The 15727-nt window shown below is 37.2% G+C and overlaps 1 protein-coding gene across 1 annotated transcript in view; it reads right to left on the bottom strand.

Moving 5' to 3' along the window:
- The window catches only part of ITSN1 (intersectin 1), a 289966-nt gene that overhangs the window by 126701 nt on the left and 147538 nt on the right, over window positions 1-15727 (bottom strand). The window contains exons 17-18 of the mRNA XM_044670233.1: window positions 7369-7496; window positions 292-512 (exon numbers count right to left, since the gene is read on the bottom strand). Of these exons, the coding sequence (XP_044526168.1) occupies window positions 292-512; window positions 7369-7496 (349 nt within the window). The remainder of the gene's footprint in view (window positions 1-291; window positions 513-7368; window positions 7497-15727) is intronic.

The following is a 15727-nucleotide window of genomic DNA, read 5'->3' as shown; positions in this document are numbered from 1 at the left end:
TGACTTAAGGTGAGGTGTGGTATGCGCTTTCCTATTCCAAATGACAGCCTTTAAAAATATCAGCTGTGCTGCCCAAAGAAGAGATTAAAAACACTTTTACATGTATATCAGATAGAGCCTTATGATGTATTTACTTTAAAAACTACTTGTTTACATGCTGTGACCATTGGTTCTTATGCTTATAAATTTGTATCACATTTGAACCCATGCATGTCTATTGAAATCCCTTACTGGGTCAAGAAAGGTTAAACTTCTCTAAAACTACTTTATCCACATTTTTACATCCCATACCTGTGGATGAGCTGGGTGCCAGGAGAGCGGGCTTAGCTGGTTCCTGATGTTGCTGGAAAAGCTTAGACAGCTTATCTTTCATTTCCTGTTTGCCTTTTTCCTCACTCTCCTTTTTCTTGACTGTTTCTTCCCTTAGTTTCTCTTCATCATGGAGTTTTTTTGGCCGTTGATACTCTTCATCCTGTTGTACTCGGTCGAGCCACTGCTTATCCTGGGAACGTCTGCCAATAATAATTAAAAAAAAAATAGAGGAGTCTGACTAATAATTAATGTGGTGACTTTTAAAATTCCAGATCTGGTGTCAAGGAGAGAACTCACTTCCAATACTACCTCTGATATTTAACATGAGCAAAAGAGATCTTAATTACTTGGAGACTTGGTTCCTTGCTCTATAAAATGGAATCATACTGATAGTATCTACCTCATACGGTTGCTGAAGACAAAATGAAATAATGTAAAGGGTTTTATAAAACTTAAAGTGCAATACAAATTCCAATTATTATTATTATTATAGTTAGTTCTTTTCAAATTAGAGGTTGGACAATGGGATGTTCAATAACAAGAAGATTTTTCATGAGAAGTACAACGGCACACATATACTGCCATTGCCATATACTTTGCCATTGTTTGATGTTCCCATGAAGTTTTTATAATTAGAAAACTTGTCCAGTTTCCTAATTTTTAAAAAATAATTACTTAGAGAAAAGTTCTAATGATTAGAATAAAAAATATATTTCCCATCTTAAGTAATATGGTATTACATTTTTAAATTTGCATGCAAATAATTTTTATACCACATAAATGTTTTTAATTACAAATATTAATTTTCAAATTTAATTATAAATATAATTTTGCTTTAAGAAGTCAATGATCAGACAAATTAATTGTTCCCTCTGGTAAACATACCCTCAGGAGCCTTGAGCTGTATCTACACATACACCAGTCTGAGAATAAAAGCCAAATCAGCAATATGATAATTTTGAAAATGACCACTTGGTTACCAGATGTGATTAGCTAGCAGTTTTACTGTATTTGATTAGCATTTTCTCTTCCAAATGACTCACATGTATGAATTCACCTTACTCAGTTAACTTTGGGGAATAAAAAATCAAGATAGTTATCGAAATATAGAAGAAAGATTTGAAGTTATTTTTGTCCACATCATAAATTTCTTACTGTGCAAGAAAACTACCATATGGGTGCAATAAAATGAAAACAGTTCTAAAACTTATTCCCTAAATGATTATACATACTCCAATCCCATTAGTTTATCTTTCAGCATTTCCCATACTTGAATTGCTGAACATATTACCATGAAGAGAATCAAAATTCAATAAACAAATTCTGAATATGTTCAAAAGAAGCTTGAAGTATTAAATTTGGGAGATGAAGAAAGGGGAAACAGAAGAGGGTAGCAAGTTTAAATTGTAGTATTAACTTAAAAAATGGCATAATAATAAGCCTATTACATAATTTATTTTAACTGTCCCCCCATTGGAATTGAGTTAATATTGAACATGATGTACAATAGATGACCTTGTAATAATACATATTATGGTTTTTATGCACTGGTTGCCTTTGCCAGTTTCTTTTCTCAAATAAAACTTGCAGGTAAAAAAAAAAAACCCACAGTCTTTTCTATATATAGTCCGCAAATGGAACTAAAAAATTCAAAAATATTTTTAAGTTTTTCCTTCAAAATAAAATATATCTTACAGTTAAGAACAATTGTAAATGTGTAAAACTTCATTTGGATGAAAGGAAAAAGAAGAGTAAAAGGCCAGACAATATATCAATCAAAGAGATCAAGCGCCTTCTACAAGCCAGACTCTGGGGACAAAAGACAACAAACACAGCCTGCTCTCCAGGAGAAGACAATCTCTCAGGGGAGATAAGATGTATAACAACTGACCCAGAAACATAAATACAAGAAGAATTTTTTTTTTTGAGAGGGGAAGAGATGGAAGGCACAAGCAGTTGAGAATCAAAATACATTTCATATAGGTGGTGGTATCTGAATTGACCTTTGAAGGGAAAAAAGGAATTCTAACAGGCAGAGGTGAGGAGGGAGGGCATCCTAGGCATTCAGGACACCTGGTGTAAAGAGAGTGTTGAGTAGTGGGTGAGTGAGGAACAGAGAGAAGGCCAGTTGGAGTAGACTGCAAAGTATAGAAAGGAGAGTAAAATAATCTAAATTGGAAAGGCAAGATGGGTTCAGCTTATGAAGCAACTTTAAAACTAAATTGAGTAGTTTATATTTTGTCCCAAAGGCAATAGGCAATCGTTGGAGATTAATGAGAAACAAATATGGTCATATGGTAAGAACTGCACTTTCTGAAAATCACTTAGAATGCTATGTAAAAGATGGACTGGAAATCCTAACCCCACTGTTGTTGCCAGGCTCTTCATCATTCAGTTACCTCTCTTCCTTCCAACTTCCTTCAGTACATATTTATCACCTAATATTTATCACCACTCTGGTAGTTATTCTCTATAGACTTTCTAAAGACACTTAGACATTCATTCTAAGGAAATTCTTACTTCCTCAATGTATTAAGGTCCTAGCATCCAGGCTTCCTGTCCTCCTCAAATTTCAATGGAAAAAAAAAACAAAAACAGAGACACGCAATACCATTTTTTCTTTCTTCTCTTTTCCAACTCTTCCTCATTTCATATCACCCAGATTCCTTCTACCATTATTTCCTCCTTCACCCGGTTTCGCATGAAGAGGCAGTCTTTCTTCTTGTCCAAGGCAAGACCTTCTGCATACACAAGTGATGTTATTTCATCCATCTCCTTCAGCAGACTGCCCTTTCTATCATCCTTACTCTCTGTCCACTGGCTGCTTCCCTGTTGTCTATGTAATACACTCAGGTTTCCTTCATCCTTCATAAGACTTCATTAAATATCATCCTATTTCTCTCTTTATTGTAACTAAATTCCCTGAGAGGAATGTCTCCAATTGGTGCCTCTACTTCCTTTCCTCTGAGAATTCCTAAATGTTTGCAGCCTAGCTTCTGTCCTTATCCTTTAACTGAAACTACTCTCTCTAAAGTTGCCAATGACTTCTCATGTGCCAAATCTAATGCCCTTTACTCAGGCTTCTTTCTTTTTTAATTTATGGGTAGCTTATGAAATTGTTGATCACCCACTTTTCCTTGATGCTCTCTTATCTCTAGGTTTTTGACATGGCTCTCCCATTACTTCCCTCTTACCTATCTAACCATTCCTTCTCAATTCCTTTTGTTTTCTCTTAATCCAGGGCATATCTGCAAATCCCGAGTATGCCCAAGTCACTGTCCTGGGCCCTCTTCTCTCCTTTTCTCTTCTCTTCTCTCTCTAGATACTATTTTGCTTGGCAATCTCATCGGCTCTCATGGATTCAATTATCATCTTTGCATTTGATTCTTAGATCTATTTAGTTCAGTTTAGTCTCCAGGGCCACATCTCTATCTGCCTGTTGAACATCTTGAACTGGATGTCCCTTAACATCTTAAATTTAACATGTCCCAAACTGAATTCACTATATTTCCCAAAAAACCATCCTCTCTTATTTCCCTATTTCTTCTGAGAGCACTTAAATTCTCCTAATCACCCAGGCTCACAACCTAGCTGTCATCTTTTCCTCACTCTCATACCTCATATTCAGACAGTTGCCAGGTCGTACTGATTCTACTTTTGAAACAGCTCTCGTGTGCCCTTTATCTCTTCTGGCACTGCCGCCATCATGCGGCATTATCTCATCACCTCACACCTAGACTATTTCAATAGCCTGCCACTTGGTCTTCTTGACTCAAGTCTGTCTCCACTTCAGTCCATCTTCTATTCAGTTGTCAAACTGATCTTCATAAAAATGTAGACCTCTTAAAATTTTATACCTCTTCCCTCTGTCAATAAGGTCCAGTGGTACCTATTATCCTCAGAATCAAATATAAAGTACTCTATTTGGTTTGTAAAGTCTTTCATAATGTGGCCCCTTCCTACTTTTCCAGTCTTCTTACAACTTAAGAAATATATTGTTCCATATATTTTAGGTTCTAAAGGCATTGCCTTCCTGGCTATTCTTCAGGCAAGACACTATTTCCCAACACCAGGCATTTTCATTAGCTAAGTCTCATACCTGGAATACTCTCTGTCCTTGCCTCAGTTTCCTGGTTTCCTTAGCTCTGTTTAAATGTAAGTTAAAATCTCACCTTCTTCAAGAATTCTTTCTTGGTCTCCCGTAATGGTAGAGCATTCTCTTTTATATTACCTCCAATATGGGGGCAGCTGGATAGCTCAGTGGATTGAGAGTCAGGCCTAGAGATGGGAGGTCCTAGGTTCAAATCCAGCCTCAGACACTTCCCAGCTGTGTGACCCTGGGCAAGTCACTTGACCCCCATTGCCCACCCTTACCACTCTTCCACCAAGGAGCCAATACACAGAAGTTAAGGGTTTTAAAAAAATAAATAAAAGAAAAATAAATATATTACCTCCAATAAATCCTGTATATATCTTGATTATACATAGTTGTTTGCATGTTGTCTCCTCCATTAGACTATTAGCACCCTGAGAATAGGATCTGGTTGTCTTTGTAATCCCTAGCATTTAGCATAATGCTTGACACATAGCATGAACTTAATAAATGCTTGCTCTTGTTGACTTGAAATAAAGAGATCGATTAGAAGACTATTATAATCATCTAGGCAGAAAATGTTGAAGGTTTGGAGCTGGCATGTAGGGGGGTAGAGAGGAAGGGAAGGAGGGACAGAAGTGGCAAAAGAAATAAGATTTGGCAACTGAACTGGACAATGAAAGAACATAACAAGGTTACAAATTTTGGTGACTAGAGGGATATTCTTGGTAGAAATAGGGAAAGTTTGAAATAAAAGATAATAAGTAGAGCACTGAACCTGTTGAGTTTGAGATGCTTTGGGGATACTCAGTTCAAAAGATCTAATAGGCAGTTAGATTTGTGTGATTGGGCATCACAAGAGAGATTAGGGCTAAATAACTAAATATGTGTGCATAGTCATACGATTACTATATATACAAATATGCATATGTACATGTTTAATGTATGTGTACACACACACACACATACACACACACACACACACACGTCACCTGCAGAGAAAGCATAATTAAACCAAAAGGAGCTTCATAGAGCAATAAAATATTCAGAGAAAATAGAAGAATTCCCAGGACAGAGACTCAGTAAAAATCCACAAGAAAGGGCCATGATAAGAATGATGAACCATCAGACAAGATTAATAGGGACCAATCTAAGAGGTAGAAAGATAGCTAAGAGGTCATGAAAACTCAGGAGCTGAAAGGGATCCAGGAAGAGAGTGTGGTCCACTACATAAAAAAGACATTGACACAGACTGGTCAAGAAGAAAGAGGATTGAGAAAAGGCTATCAGGTCTGGAAAATAAGATTACTGGTAACTTTGGAGAGTTATCTTTTTTCAAGATACCTTTTTCTAGGAGTTTGGCTATGAAAGGCAAGAGATAAGATGTTATCTGGTGAGGATGGTGGTATTAATTGAAGTTTTTGTTTTATTTAGTTTTCTTAAATGGGGGAGATCTTGGCATTTTTGTAGGCAGGAATTAGAAAGCAAGAGGACAAGGAAACAAAGAATAGAGTAGGGTGACTTGGGGGCAGTTAACAGGGGGAAAAAATGGGAGAAATAGGATCCAAATTATATGTGCAAGAGTTAGGCTTAAGTAAAACAGTCCTCTCTTAATCAGAAACAAAAGCAAAGGAAGAAAGCCTTCTCCCAACTTTGTCATGTAAAAATGCAAAGCATTCCCTCCACAAGTTCATGGCAGAAGCCATCACAAATCACAATCAGTGAATAATATTAAATAACTAAAATATTATTGAAATAAGTTATTGAAATAACTAAAAATATTATTTACATAACATTTAAAGGCTTACAAAGCACTTCACATATATTATGTCACTTACCAAGACAAATCACAGATGATCACTCACCCACAAAAAAGCAAGAATCCCTTCTAACAATTGATAATGGTTGGCAGTTGGCCAGACATAAGGAAAGGAAGGGTTCAAGTATGACTGAGAGAATGGATGTGTATACCATTAGCAAAAAATAGGAAAGACAGGAGAGGTGATTTGAGAGGAAAGAAAAGTTTGGCTTTGAAAATGTTGTTTAGAGTATACTTTAGTTTTATTGAATTAAAAAGAATTAATAAGAAATAATAAATATTCTTAAAGCACAAGAACATCAGTGAAAGCCTCTTCAACCTTCATCTTTTTTTCATTTTAACCAGAAAATCCAAACATTTGAATTTTTTTTTTCTCAAAGTGCCTAATTAAAAGCTGGAAGAGTCAGAAGAGATCTCAGAGGTGATGAACCCAGGGCTAAACATAGTGCCTGATACATAGCAGGCACTTAATAAATGTTAATTGATTAATCCCTTTCTACTACCTCCTGACAAGTCATCATCCTGCCTTTCCTTAAGCAGTCCTTCTGGTTCAGTGGTTGTAAATGAACTTGATTGAGCTTTCCCGAAACTTAGAGGGTTAATGTGGTCTTTTGCATAGCTGTGTATTACTCAAACAAAAATAAACATGCCCAAAAAGTGTGTATATGTGGGTGGGCATAATTTGTACTCTAAGCAGCTGTGGCCATTTTTCTCTTTTTGTGTTCAAGTCTATATTTGCCATAGGAAGAAAAAGGAAAAAAGGCATAGAATGACACAATGTGTGAGTTCTGCTGGAGAAACACTGAAGAGAAGCACATCATAGAACTTTGATTCCATCTCAGCTCTCTTGATTGTCACTTATTAAAAAGCTGTGAACTGGAAACGTATTTTGGTTCTCAGCATGCAAAGGAGCAAACCAAGCATTCTCATTTCCTTGTATAATTCCAATATCAACATAGCAATGGGACTAGAGTTCTGGGAACCAACAAAAAGGTATGGGGCTACTTGGGCATGCAAAGACTTTGATTCCCACAGAAGCTAAAAGCAGGCAGCTTCCTTTTATACTGGAACTATTTGGAGAGGGCCCAGTGAGAAAGAATGAATGTATTAAATCCCTTGCCCACAATAAATAGAAGAAACTTACCTTTGGGTTTCTTCTTTTTGCTTTTCTAGTTCTACTGTTTTCCTCTCTTTTTCTTTCTGTTTCAACCTTTCTGCTTCTAAATTTTTTTGTTTTTGAAGTTGTTGCTTGTTATGTATTTCTCTTAGTTCCTAAAAGTGACCAAAAACACAAACCAGCATTTATATAAGGTTAGAGTCATTTATAACTGCTTTGTTAGTGTGCAAGTATTCCTACAGGAAAAGGCTACAATTCTTAGTCCATTCTTAAGTTATCCATCTAGTTCGTATAGTCTAAAAGTCCCTCTATTGCAGTAGGGATATCTTTTTTATTCAGCTAGAGTAGTCATAGATAGAGCACAGGGCCTGGATTAAGGGAAAACCAAATTCAAAACCAACTTCAGATGGTAACTAGTCATGTGACCCTGAGAAACTCACTTAACATCTGTCTGCCTCAGTTTCCTCTACTATAAAATAATATAAGAATTGCACCTACTTCTCAGATCTGTTGCAAAGATTCTATAATAAATAGTGCCTGGCACAAAGTAAGCATTATGTAAATGCTTCTTTCCTAACCTCCTAGATTCTGTGTTTTCATGACATCATTCTCTCCTGATTCTCCTACTATGTATTTCCCCCTTCCCATTATACTTTGGAAGGATGATCATTTGTACATCCCTCAGAAAGAGGTATCACCTAAGGCTCCATCCTTAGTCATCTTCTCTTCTTTCTCCTGATATTCTCTCATCTGGCAACCTTTTCTGCTCCCACAGATTTAATTATCATCTCTCTGAAGATGACTTCCAGATTTTGTATATGTATATATGTGTGTATATACATATATGTGTGTGTGCATGCCCTAATATCTCCTCTGAACTTCAGTCCAGTATTACTATTTGTCAGTTTCAAACTGGATGTCCCAGAGACATCTCAGACTAAATGTATTCAAAACAGAACTCCTATTCCCCCCCCCCCAAATCTTCCCCTCCTCAAAACTTTCGTATCTCTGTCAAGAACCACCATTCTTCTAGTGTTCCAGGTTTGTAACCAAGTTCTCTTCTCCTTCTCATTACCTTAGATTACCTTACATATTCAATTGGTTATCAAATCCTGATATTTTTGCCTTCACAACACGCCTTGCATCTGTCCCCTTCTTTGTGTATATAACCAAGAGTCTAATAACTTTTTAATTGGCCTCATTGTCTCTTTTCACTCCAGTCGACTGCCCACACAGCTGTCAATGATTTCTTAAAGTGCATATTTGATCATTTTATCCCCCTATTTATTAAACTCCAGCGACTCTCTATTTCCTCTAGGATTTCATATAAATTCTTCTCTGTCTTTTAAATCTCTCCTCACACCTGTCCCCAGTCTACCATTCCAACTTTATTATATATTATTCCTCCTTCCACATGTAGTAATCCAACCAAACTGTTCTCTCAGTTCCTCCAGAGGGGTAGCCCTTTGTCCCTTAATATTGACCATTCCCAGTTCTGGAATATACTTTCTCTTTACTTCTCCTCACAGAATCCCTCCCTTCCAAGATATAGGACAGTGCCCTCCCTACAATACTACTTTGTATACGATTACCTTTATTTTTTATTTATTCCCTTTATGTTTATTTAGTATATACTTAGATATATTCTTGCTGTTTCTCTTCTTATAATGTAAATTTTCTTTGAGTAGTGAGTTTTGATTTTTGTATTTGCTTCTCCACTACCTATCAAGATGTCTGAAACCTAAGAGATTCTTAAGAAATATTTGTTGATTGGTTGATTATTGGATAAGAAATCAGGCTTGAAAAACAACTAACTTTAAAAACTGTAAACTTTGGGTACATTTTACTTTCAAGGAGTTATTCAACCCATAACATTATTTTACCACTATTTAGTGGAAGAAACTAATTCTACAAAAGCATTAATAGGAGCTTATTGGGGAGGGGGGAAAGGGGGCAGCTGAGTGGCTCAGTGGATAGAGAGCCAAGCTTAAAGAAAGGAGGTCCTGGGTTCAAATCCAGCCTCAGATACTTCCCAGCTGTGTGACCCTGGGCAAGTCACTTAACCCCCATTGCACAGTATTGATTCCAAGGAAGGTAAGGGTTTAAAAAAAAAATAGAAGCTTATGTTAGCTGACCAACTTAAATAATTTTTCTAAGTAACAGAAGGAAAACCACCCCATTCCTGTTGTGGCAACAATCCAATTGCCCTGAAAATACTATATGGATCCCTCCAGAAACCATTTCCATTATTCATACTTTTTGTCTTTGTATAAGTGGAGATTTTGAACCTTGGACTGTATCCTCCATAAGTCGCTCAGTATTTCACAAAATTCCCTTTAATCTCTCCTGCGCCTCCACATTTGCATGGCCATGTTATTGTTTTATATTTGGCTATAAATCCTCCCTCTTTCTCTTTTCCTCTTTGAAGTGAGCCAGTTAGTACATTTTTAGTTAGCTTTTTATGTTAGTTTATTATTAATAAAAATTTATAAAAATATATTTAGTTATTGAATATAAGTTTTTTAAATCCACATCCTGCTGAATGGCCTTTTCTTGATTGTATTCATTGGCTTTTCTTCTCACATCCTCCATGTTGTACTACATTTCTGGAATAGTCTCCTAACCTACTTTTATAAATACATGTTCAATTTTCTTCATCCCTTTTCCTCAAAATCTTTCCTAACTAAAGAGGTATGTGATAAAACCAGCTTCAAAAATAAAAAAATAAATCTAATTTTCATGGTCACCAATTTAAATCTGTTTCCCCAAAGGAAACCAGCCTTAAGAGCCTGAACAATAATTTTCTTAACTGAGTCCTGATAATTAGTCAGTTGTCAAATCATTTAATTTAGGTATTTAAAATGTGAATAAGAATCAAACTTCTGATTCAATCTTCTTCAAATTCTTTAGTTTTACTCATGGAAAGAAACACTAAAAATACTTAGAATAACAAAAAACAAATAAGAGAAAAATTGATTTGCTTTCTTCCTAATAATCCCCTGAAGAGTCTAGGTATCACCACTCCAACTTTATATTTGATGAAATAGAGGCTGAAAGAGTTTAAATAAATAGGCTAGGGTCACAGAGATAGTAAGTGGCAGAGCCTGGTCTAAATTACAGGTTTCCTAACTTGACATTCTGTGCTCTTTGTACTCTTCTGTCTTGTCTCTTTACATGGATTGGTGTAGGCTAAGAATCTTATTGGGGTGCATGCATCAGAACCCCAAAAAGGCAAGGGTAATTGAAGACTGTTGGAGCCAGGGTATAAAAGGGGGAACCCCAAGCAGAGGACTCACTTTGGGTTTAGGGGAGCTAGAGGGAGGAGGGTGGTGCATACCTGATCCTCCTAGACCTAGCAAACCTCAAACCAGCTGATCCTTGGGCTTTCAAACCCTGTAGCCATATTTGATATCCAGCCCTGACTGACTTTGATTACTACTGTTACTGAAAGACCTGGTAGGCAGTTTGTATAGCCTGATCCTCAATCTTTGAAGACCTTCAATCAACACCATCAATAATCCCTCATAAGATTATTTATTTACTTAGTTAGGATTAAGAGCTTTAGTGAAGGAAGGAAGGAAGAAGAAGATAGGGGTGTGGGGGGTGTGGGGGTTATAACCCTGCCAGGGTTAAATCTTCCACTAGTTTCAACAGATTATCAACAGAGATCTCCTAATCCCTCTCTCCTTCATTTTCCTTACTTCCCCTTTGATTCATTTAGTTATTAAAAGAAATATAAAAATAATTCAGATAGCAATTGAGTCATTCTAGCTAAATATTCAAAGAAAGACATAGCCAACAGTCTTACCAGAAAGGTCCACCATTTCCATCTGTTGTGGCAATTGAGCCAATGGAGTCAGTTGTGTGAGACTTTTCAGATTACATTAATTATCCTTGGCTGGGAACTTCACACACTACCAAGAAACATCTCTTCTTGTGGGGATACCCTTTCCTTCAATTAATTCAGTGTGCTAGGAGAGTTTTTACTTATTCCTTATAAGGAAGCCACTGGCTTACTTCTTCAAGTAAATTCAGCAGGCCCTGCTCTGACTAGGGAAAGAATTTCAACTGCTTCTGCACCCATCCCTCACACAAGGCTGAGAGCCTGTAGCCTGCTGTTCTTAACATTAGTTATAAGATTGCTAACAACCCTAACACCATAAAACAAGATTTAAATATTTACTCCCATGTTAACTTCTTACATTTTCTAACCAGGCAGGATAGGTGGCCACCAAGACAGTGTAATTTATGAGAACTACAAAGTCTAAAATTCCCCCAATATTCTACCCTTACTATCAAGGCACGGTTCACATCCTTCCTCCAAGTCTGGAAACTCCTGTCACTACAGGAACTTCCTTTTGGATTAGATAACAAAAAGCAGGAGAACTTTCTCCAGGAGCCTAATGTTAATTAGGATGGGCTCTAGAAAATCTTTTATCCTTTTTCCTACAACAGTATCTTTAAAGATTGATGATTTTGTCTTTGTGGGTATTACTTCCAAAAGGGGAAGTGGCCACTCAACAATACACTCTTAGCCCATTTGCCCCTTTTTTCTGTCCTTCCAAAATCATGCACAGGGGATTTACCCATTATGTTGAAAGCCTTCCTCTGGATGTCTTGCCTTTGTGAAGAGTTTAGGGGGCTAAACCTGCTGACCTCCAGTGATTCCTTAACATAAAATTGTTTTTTGTTTAAAAAAATTTTAGACATCACTTTCATTTCCAAATGCCTCTCTCTCACCAGACCAAAAAAAAAAAAAAAAAAGAGCCACCTTGTTAGCTGTGCGACCCTGGGCAAGTCACCTAACCTTAACTGCCTAGCTCTTACACTCACTCTTATGCCTTGGAACTACTTCTTAATACTGATTCTAAGATAGAAAGTAAGAGTTAAAAAAAAAAAAAACAAGGGAGGAAGGGGAAAGCAGTTCAGCAAAAATGTCCAAAATGTTCTGAGCCTATATCATATATAGTCATCTAGAGTGTAGAATCTATACCTGCAAAGGAGGAGGGCTGGTATATTTTCTCTACTATCTTTAAAGCCATGACTGGTCATTATTACATGTGTCCTTCCATTTAATTTTGAGGGTAGGGTTCTACCTATTTACATTTTTTGTAGTAGAGGTTAATGTGGCTTTCCTAGTTTGGGCTGATCACTCATATTTGTATAAATGTTTCAATTTGATCATTTCCTATGGTACAATAGTATGTGAGTACATTCATGTCTCACAATCTATTCAGCCATTCTCCAAAAGATGGGCAGAATTTTTGTTTCCACTTTATTGTCACTAAAAAAGTGCTGCTATCAACATTTTGATGTATATGGAAGTTTTCTTTCTCTCTTTAATCTCCTAGCAATGTTTCCCTTGCTGTTGCCACATGACTGGCCAACCTCAATTTCAACTCCTAATTCCTTTATCCCAGAGGTATCAAACACATAGTCATTGAGCAACATGGCATCCACATCATTCATGAGAGCAGCCCAGACCAGATTAAAACATAATTGGGAAGTATTTAAAAAACAAAAATACAATAAAATTGGTAACATTAATATGTAGTTTTCTAAATCAATATGAAACCTATAGGGATCCTTAAATACAATTTAATGGTTCTATTTGAGTTTGACACCACTGCTTTATAGCACTTCTCCTTTGATGAAAATGAGCATTCATTACTATGCATGCCCTTCAACATAAGCCTTCTGTACTCTCTAGGTAAACCTATAACTTTAATTCTTCAATGACTGTGTTATATACACTATGACTTGGGGCCACATAGAACCCTAATGATATATATTAAAACAATCAAGGAGCCTTTAAGATATAGAGCAGTGATTCCCAAAGTGGGCACCACCGCCCCCTGGTGGGTGGTGCAGCGATCCAGTGGGTAGTGATGGCCACAGGTGCATTTGGGGGTGATGAATAGCTGTAAGGGGGCAGTGATAGTATGTGACAGGGGACGATAAGTAATATTTTTTTCTGGAAAGGGGGTGGTAGGCAGTTTGGGAACCACTGATATAGAGAATCCAGCCCTATCAGGAAAAACTGTAAGACAGATACTTATCTTAAACTGTGCTTTGGGAAGAGGAAGATGATAAGATCACTGAAGGGAGATAGAGCATGCAAGGTGAAAAGAAGGTTAACAGACATTTAAAATGGCCTGGTAGATTCTGGTCCTATAACATAGTAGAAATTCTAGATTACCAGGGGAAAGCATGTAACTTTCAGCACTGGAAAGTAAGTGCTGAATGGTGAAGCATTTGGACCAAGTTCCTAAAGAGGGAAAGGAGATGAAAGAGCAAAGACAGAGGGGAGGAAAAAGAAGGGCAGACCGGATGTGATGAAAACAAACATGCCTATTCCTCAAGCCAATCCTGTATCTAGTGTAATAGGTAGCCTCTGGGAAGAAGATGGAGACCAGCTTGAGTGACAGGTCGTCAGTTATAGAACTTAGAATTTACCCAGATAGCATGAGACAGGGGCAAAAAACAGTTGAGACCACCACTATAAAAGCCCAGGGGTAGTTCAGGGTCTCATTTTTGAGAAGGGGCTCACCTGTACCTGATTGTCTCATAATATCAATTGACCTATTACTGAACAAGGCTGAGATATAAACATCAACATCAACACCTGCTATCAAGAAGAAATATCACAATCCCATCCTTTCACTTGGTCTAGACCACGGCCGGAACTGGGGAGGGTCTGGAGGGAGAGAAGCCTCTCCAGCTGGCTGCCAACTTGTTACTTATTGATTAGCCTAATCTAACTCTCATAGGTTTAGCATAGCCATCCCCAACACCACTTTCCTTATCCTAATCCTGCCCCTTTGAGTAATAGCATTAAACCCTTTGAAACACAGTTCAAGTGAAGAATGATTTCATTCCAAGAGCAAATGAATAATTATTGCCAAAGGGGAAAGGGGATTTTACCAAAATCGTAGTCATTCAGGCTGTTACCCAACTCAATACCAATACTATCCTTATTACAAACCTTTATCCTCTAACCTAACCCCAAGCCAGGGAACCAGAGGAGCTGCTGAATAATATATACAGCTGCTCCCTCAATAGCTTTGGCTTGGGCACTGTTTGTGAGTTTAAGTGCTTAGCTGAGCTGAACATTCATAAGCCCTGGTGGTTGTCAGCACATCTTGGTGGCCACCCAGGCATCTCTATCCTCACTCAGCCTTGATCCATTTACCATCTAGAGATCTTGGGCCAGCTTGTCAGGCCCATCTAACAGAAGCACCATACCACCCTGTATAACACTAGTTATCAAAATTCTCCATTGCAGATAAAAGGCAATATGAGAAAAGAATATTTAAACTTGTCATTACCTTTATGAATTCTAGAAAATTTTTAATGTGCTATGCTAGGCTATAACAACCTATAACTTTTCCAGGGTCACACAGCTAGTAATTGTCTGAGGCTGGATTTCGACTTACGAAGACAGCTCTATCCACCAGTGACCTAATTGCCCTACATATTTATATACTTTCTTACATATATATGTATGTATCTGTGTATGTATATACGTATATAAAACATATAAATGTAATATAATGCCAGACAAAAATATTAACATATGAGATTCAGTGATTAAAAGACTACAAAATGGGATAAAATGTTAAGAAAGTAAATCTTAAGTTAGTCCCTTCACATTTGCATTTAATTACTTTTAGTGATACTGAAATCCCACTAATATCTTTAAAACTGAAAACTCTTGAGATAAATACAACCTACCTTTAATGAGCATTTTATTTTATTTTAAAACCCTTCTTTTCTTTTTTTTTAAAAACCCTTAACTTCTGTGTATTGGCTCATAGGTGGAAGAGTGGTAAGGGTGGTCAAGTGACTTGCCCAGAGTCTGGGAAGTGTCTGAGGCCAGATTTAAACCTAGGACCTCCAGTCTCTAGGCCTGATTCCCAATCCACTGAGCTACCCAGCTGCCCCCTAAAATCCTTATTTTCTATCCTAGTAGCAACTCTAAAACAGAAGGACCAGGGCTAGGCAAACAGGGTTAAGTGACTTGCCCAGTGTAACATAGCTAGGAATAATAAGCACTTTAAACCGTAGAGCAGTGGTTGCCAAACTTTTTTTGGTCTACCGCCCCCTTTCCAGAAAAAAATATTACTTAGCCCCCTGGAAATTAATTTTTTTTAATTTTAAAAGCAATTAATAGGAAAGATAAATGCACCTGTGGCCATCACCAGCCCCCTGGATCGCTGCAGCACCCACCAAGGGGCAGTAGGGCCCACTTTGGGAATCACTGCCATAGAGGATGAAAGAGAGAGGGTGGTGCTCATAACTTTACTTTTAATATAAAATTTTAGATTCCCTAACATGAGATCTTTATTTAACAATATTTAAGGTTTAAAATCCACAATGAGGGCAG

Source organism: Gracilinanus agilis, chromosome 3, assembly GCF_016433145.1.
Source record: "Gracilinanus agilis isolate LMUSP501 chromosome 3, AgileGrace, whole genome shotgun sequence".
In the NCBI taxonomy this organism is placed as follows: domain Eukaryota; kingdom Metazoa; phylum Chordata; class Mammalia; order Didelphimorphia; family Didelphidae; genus Gracilinanus; species Gracilinanus agilis.
The sequence above is the reverse complement of the archived record's forward strand: the minus strand, read 5'-3'. Positions and strand labels throughout refer to the sequence as shown.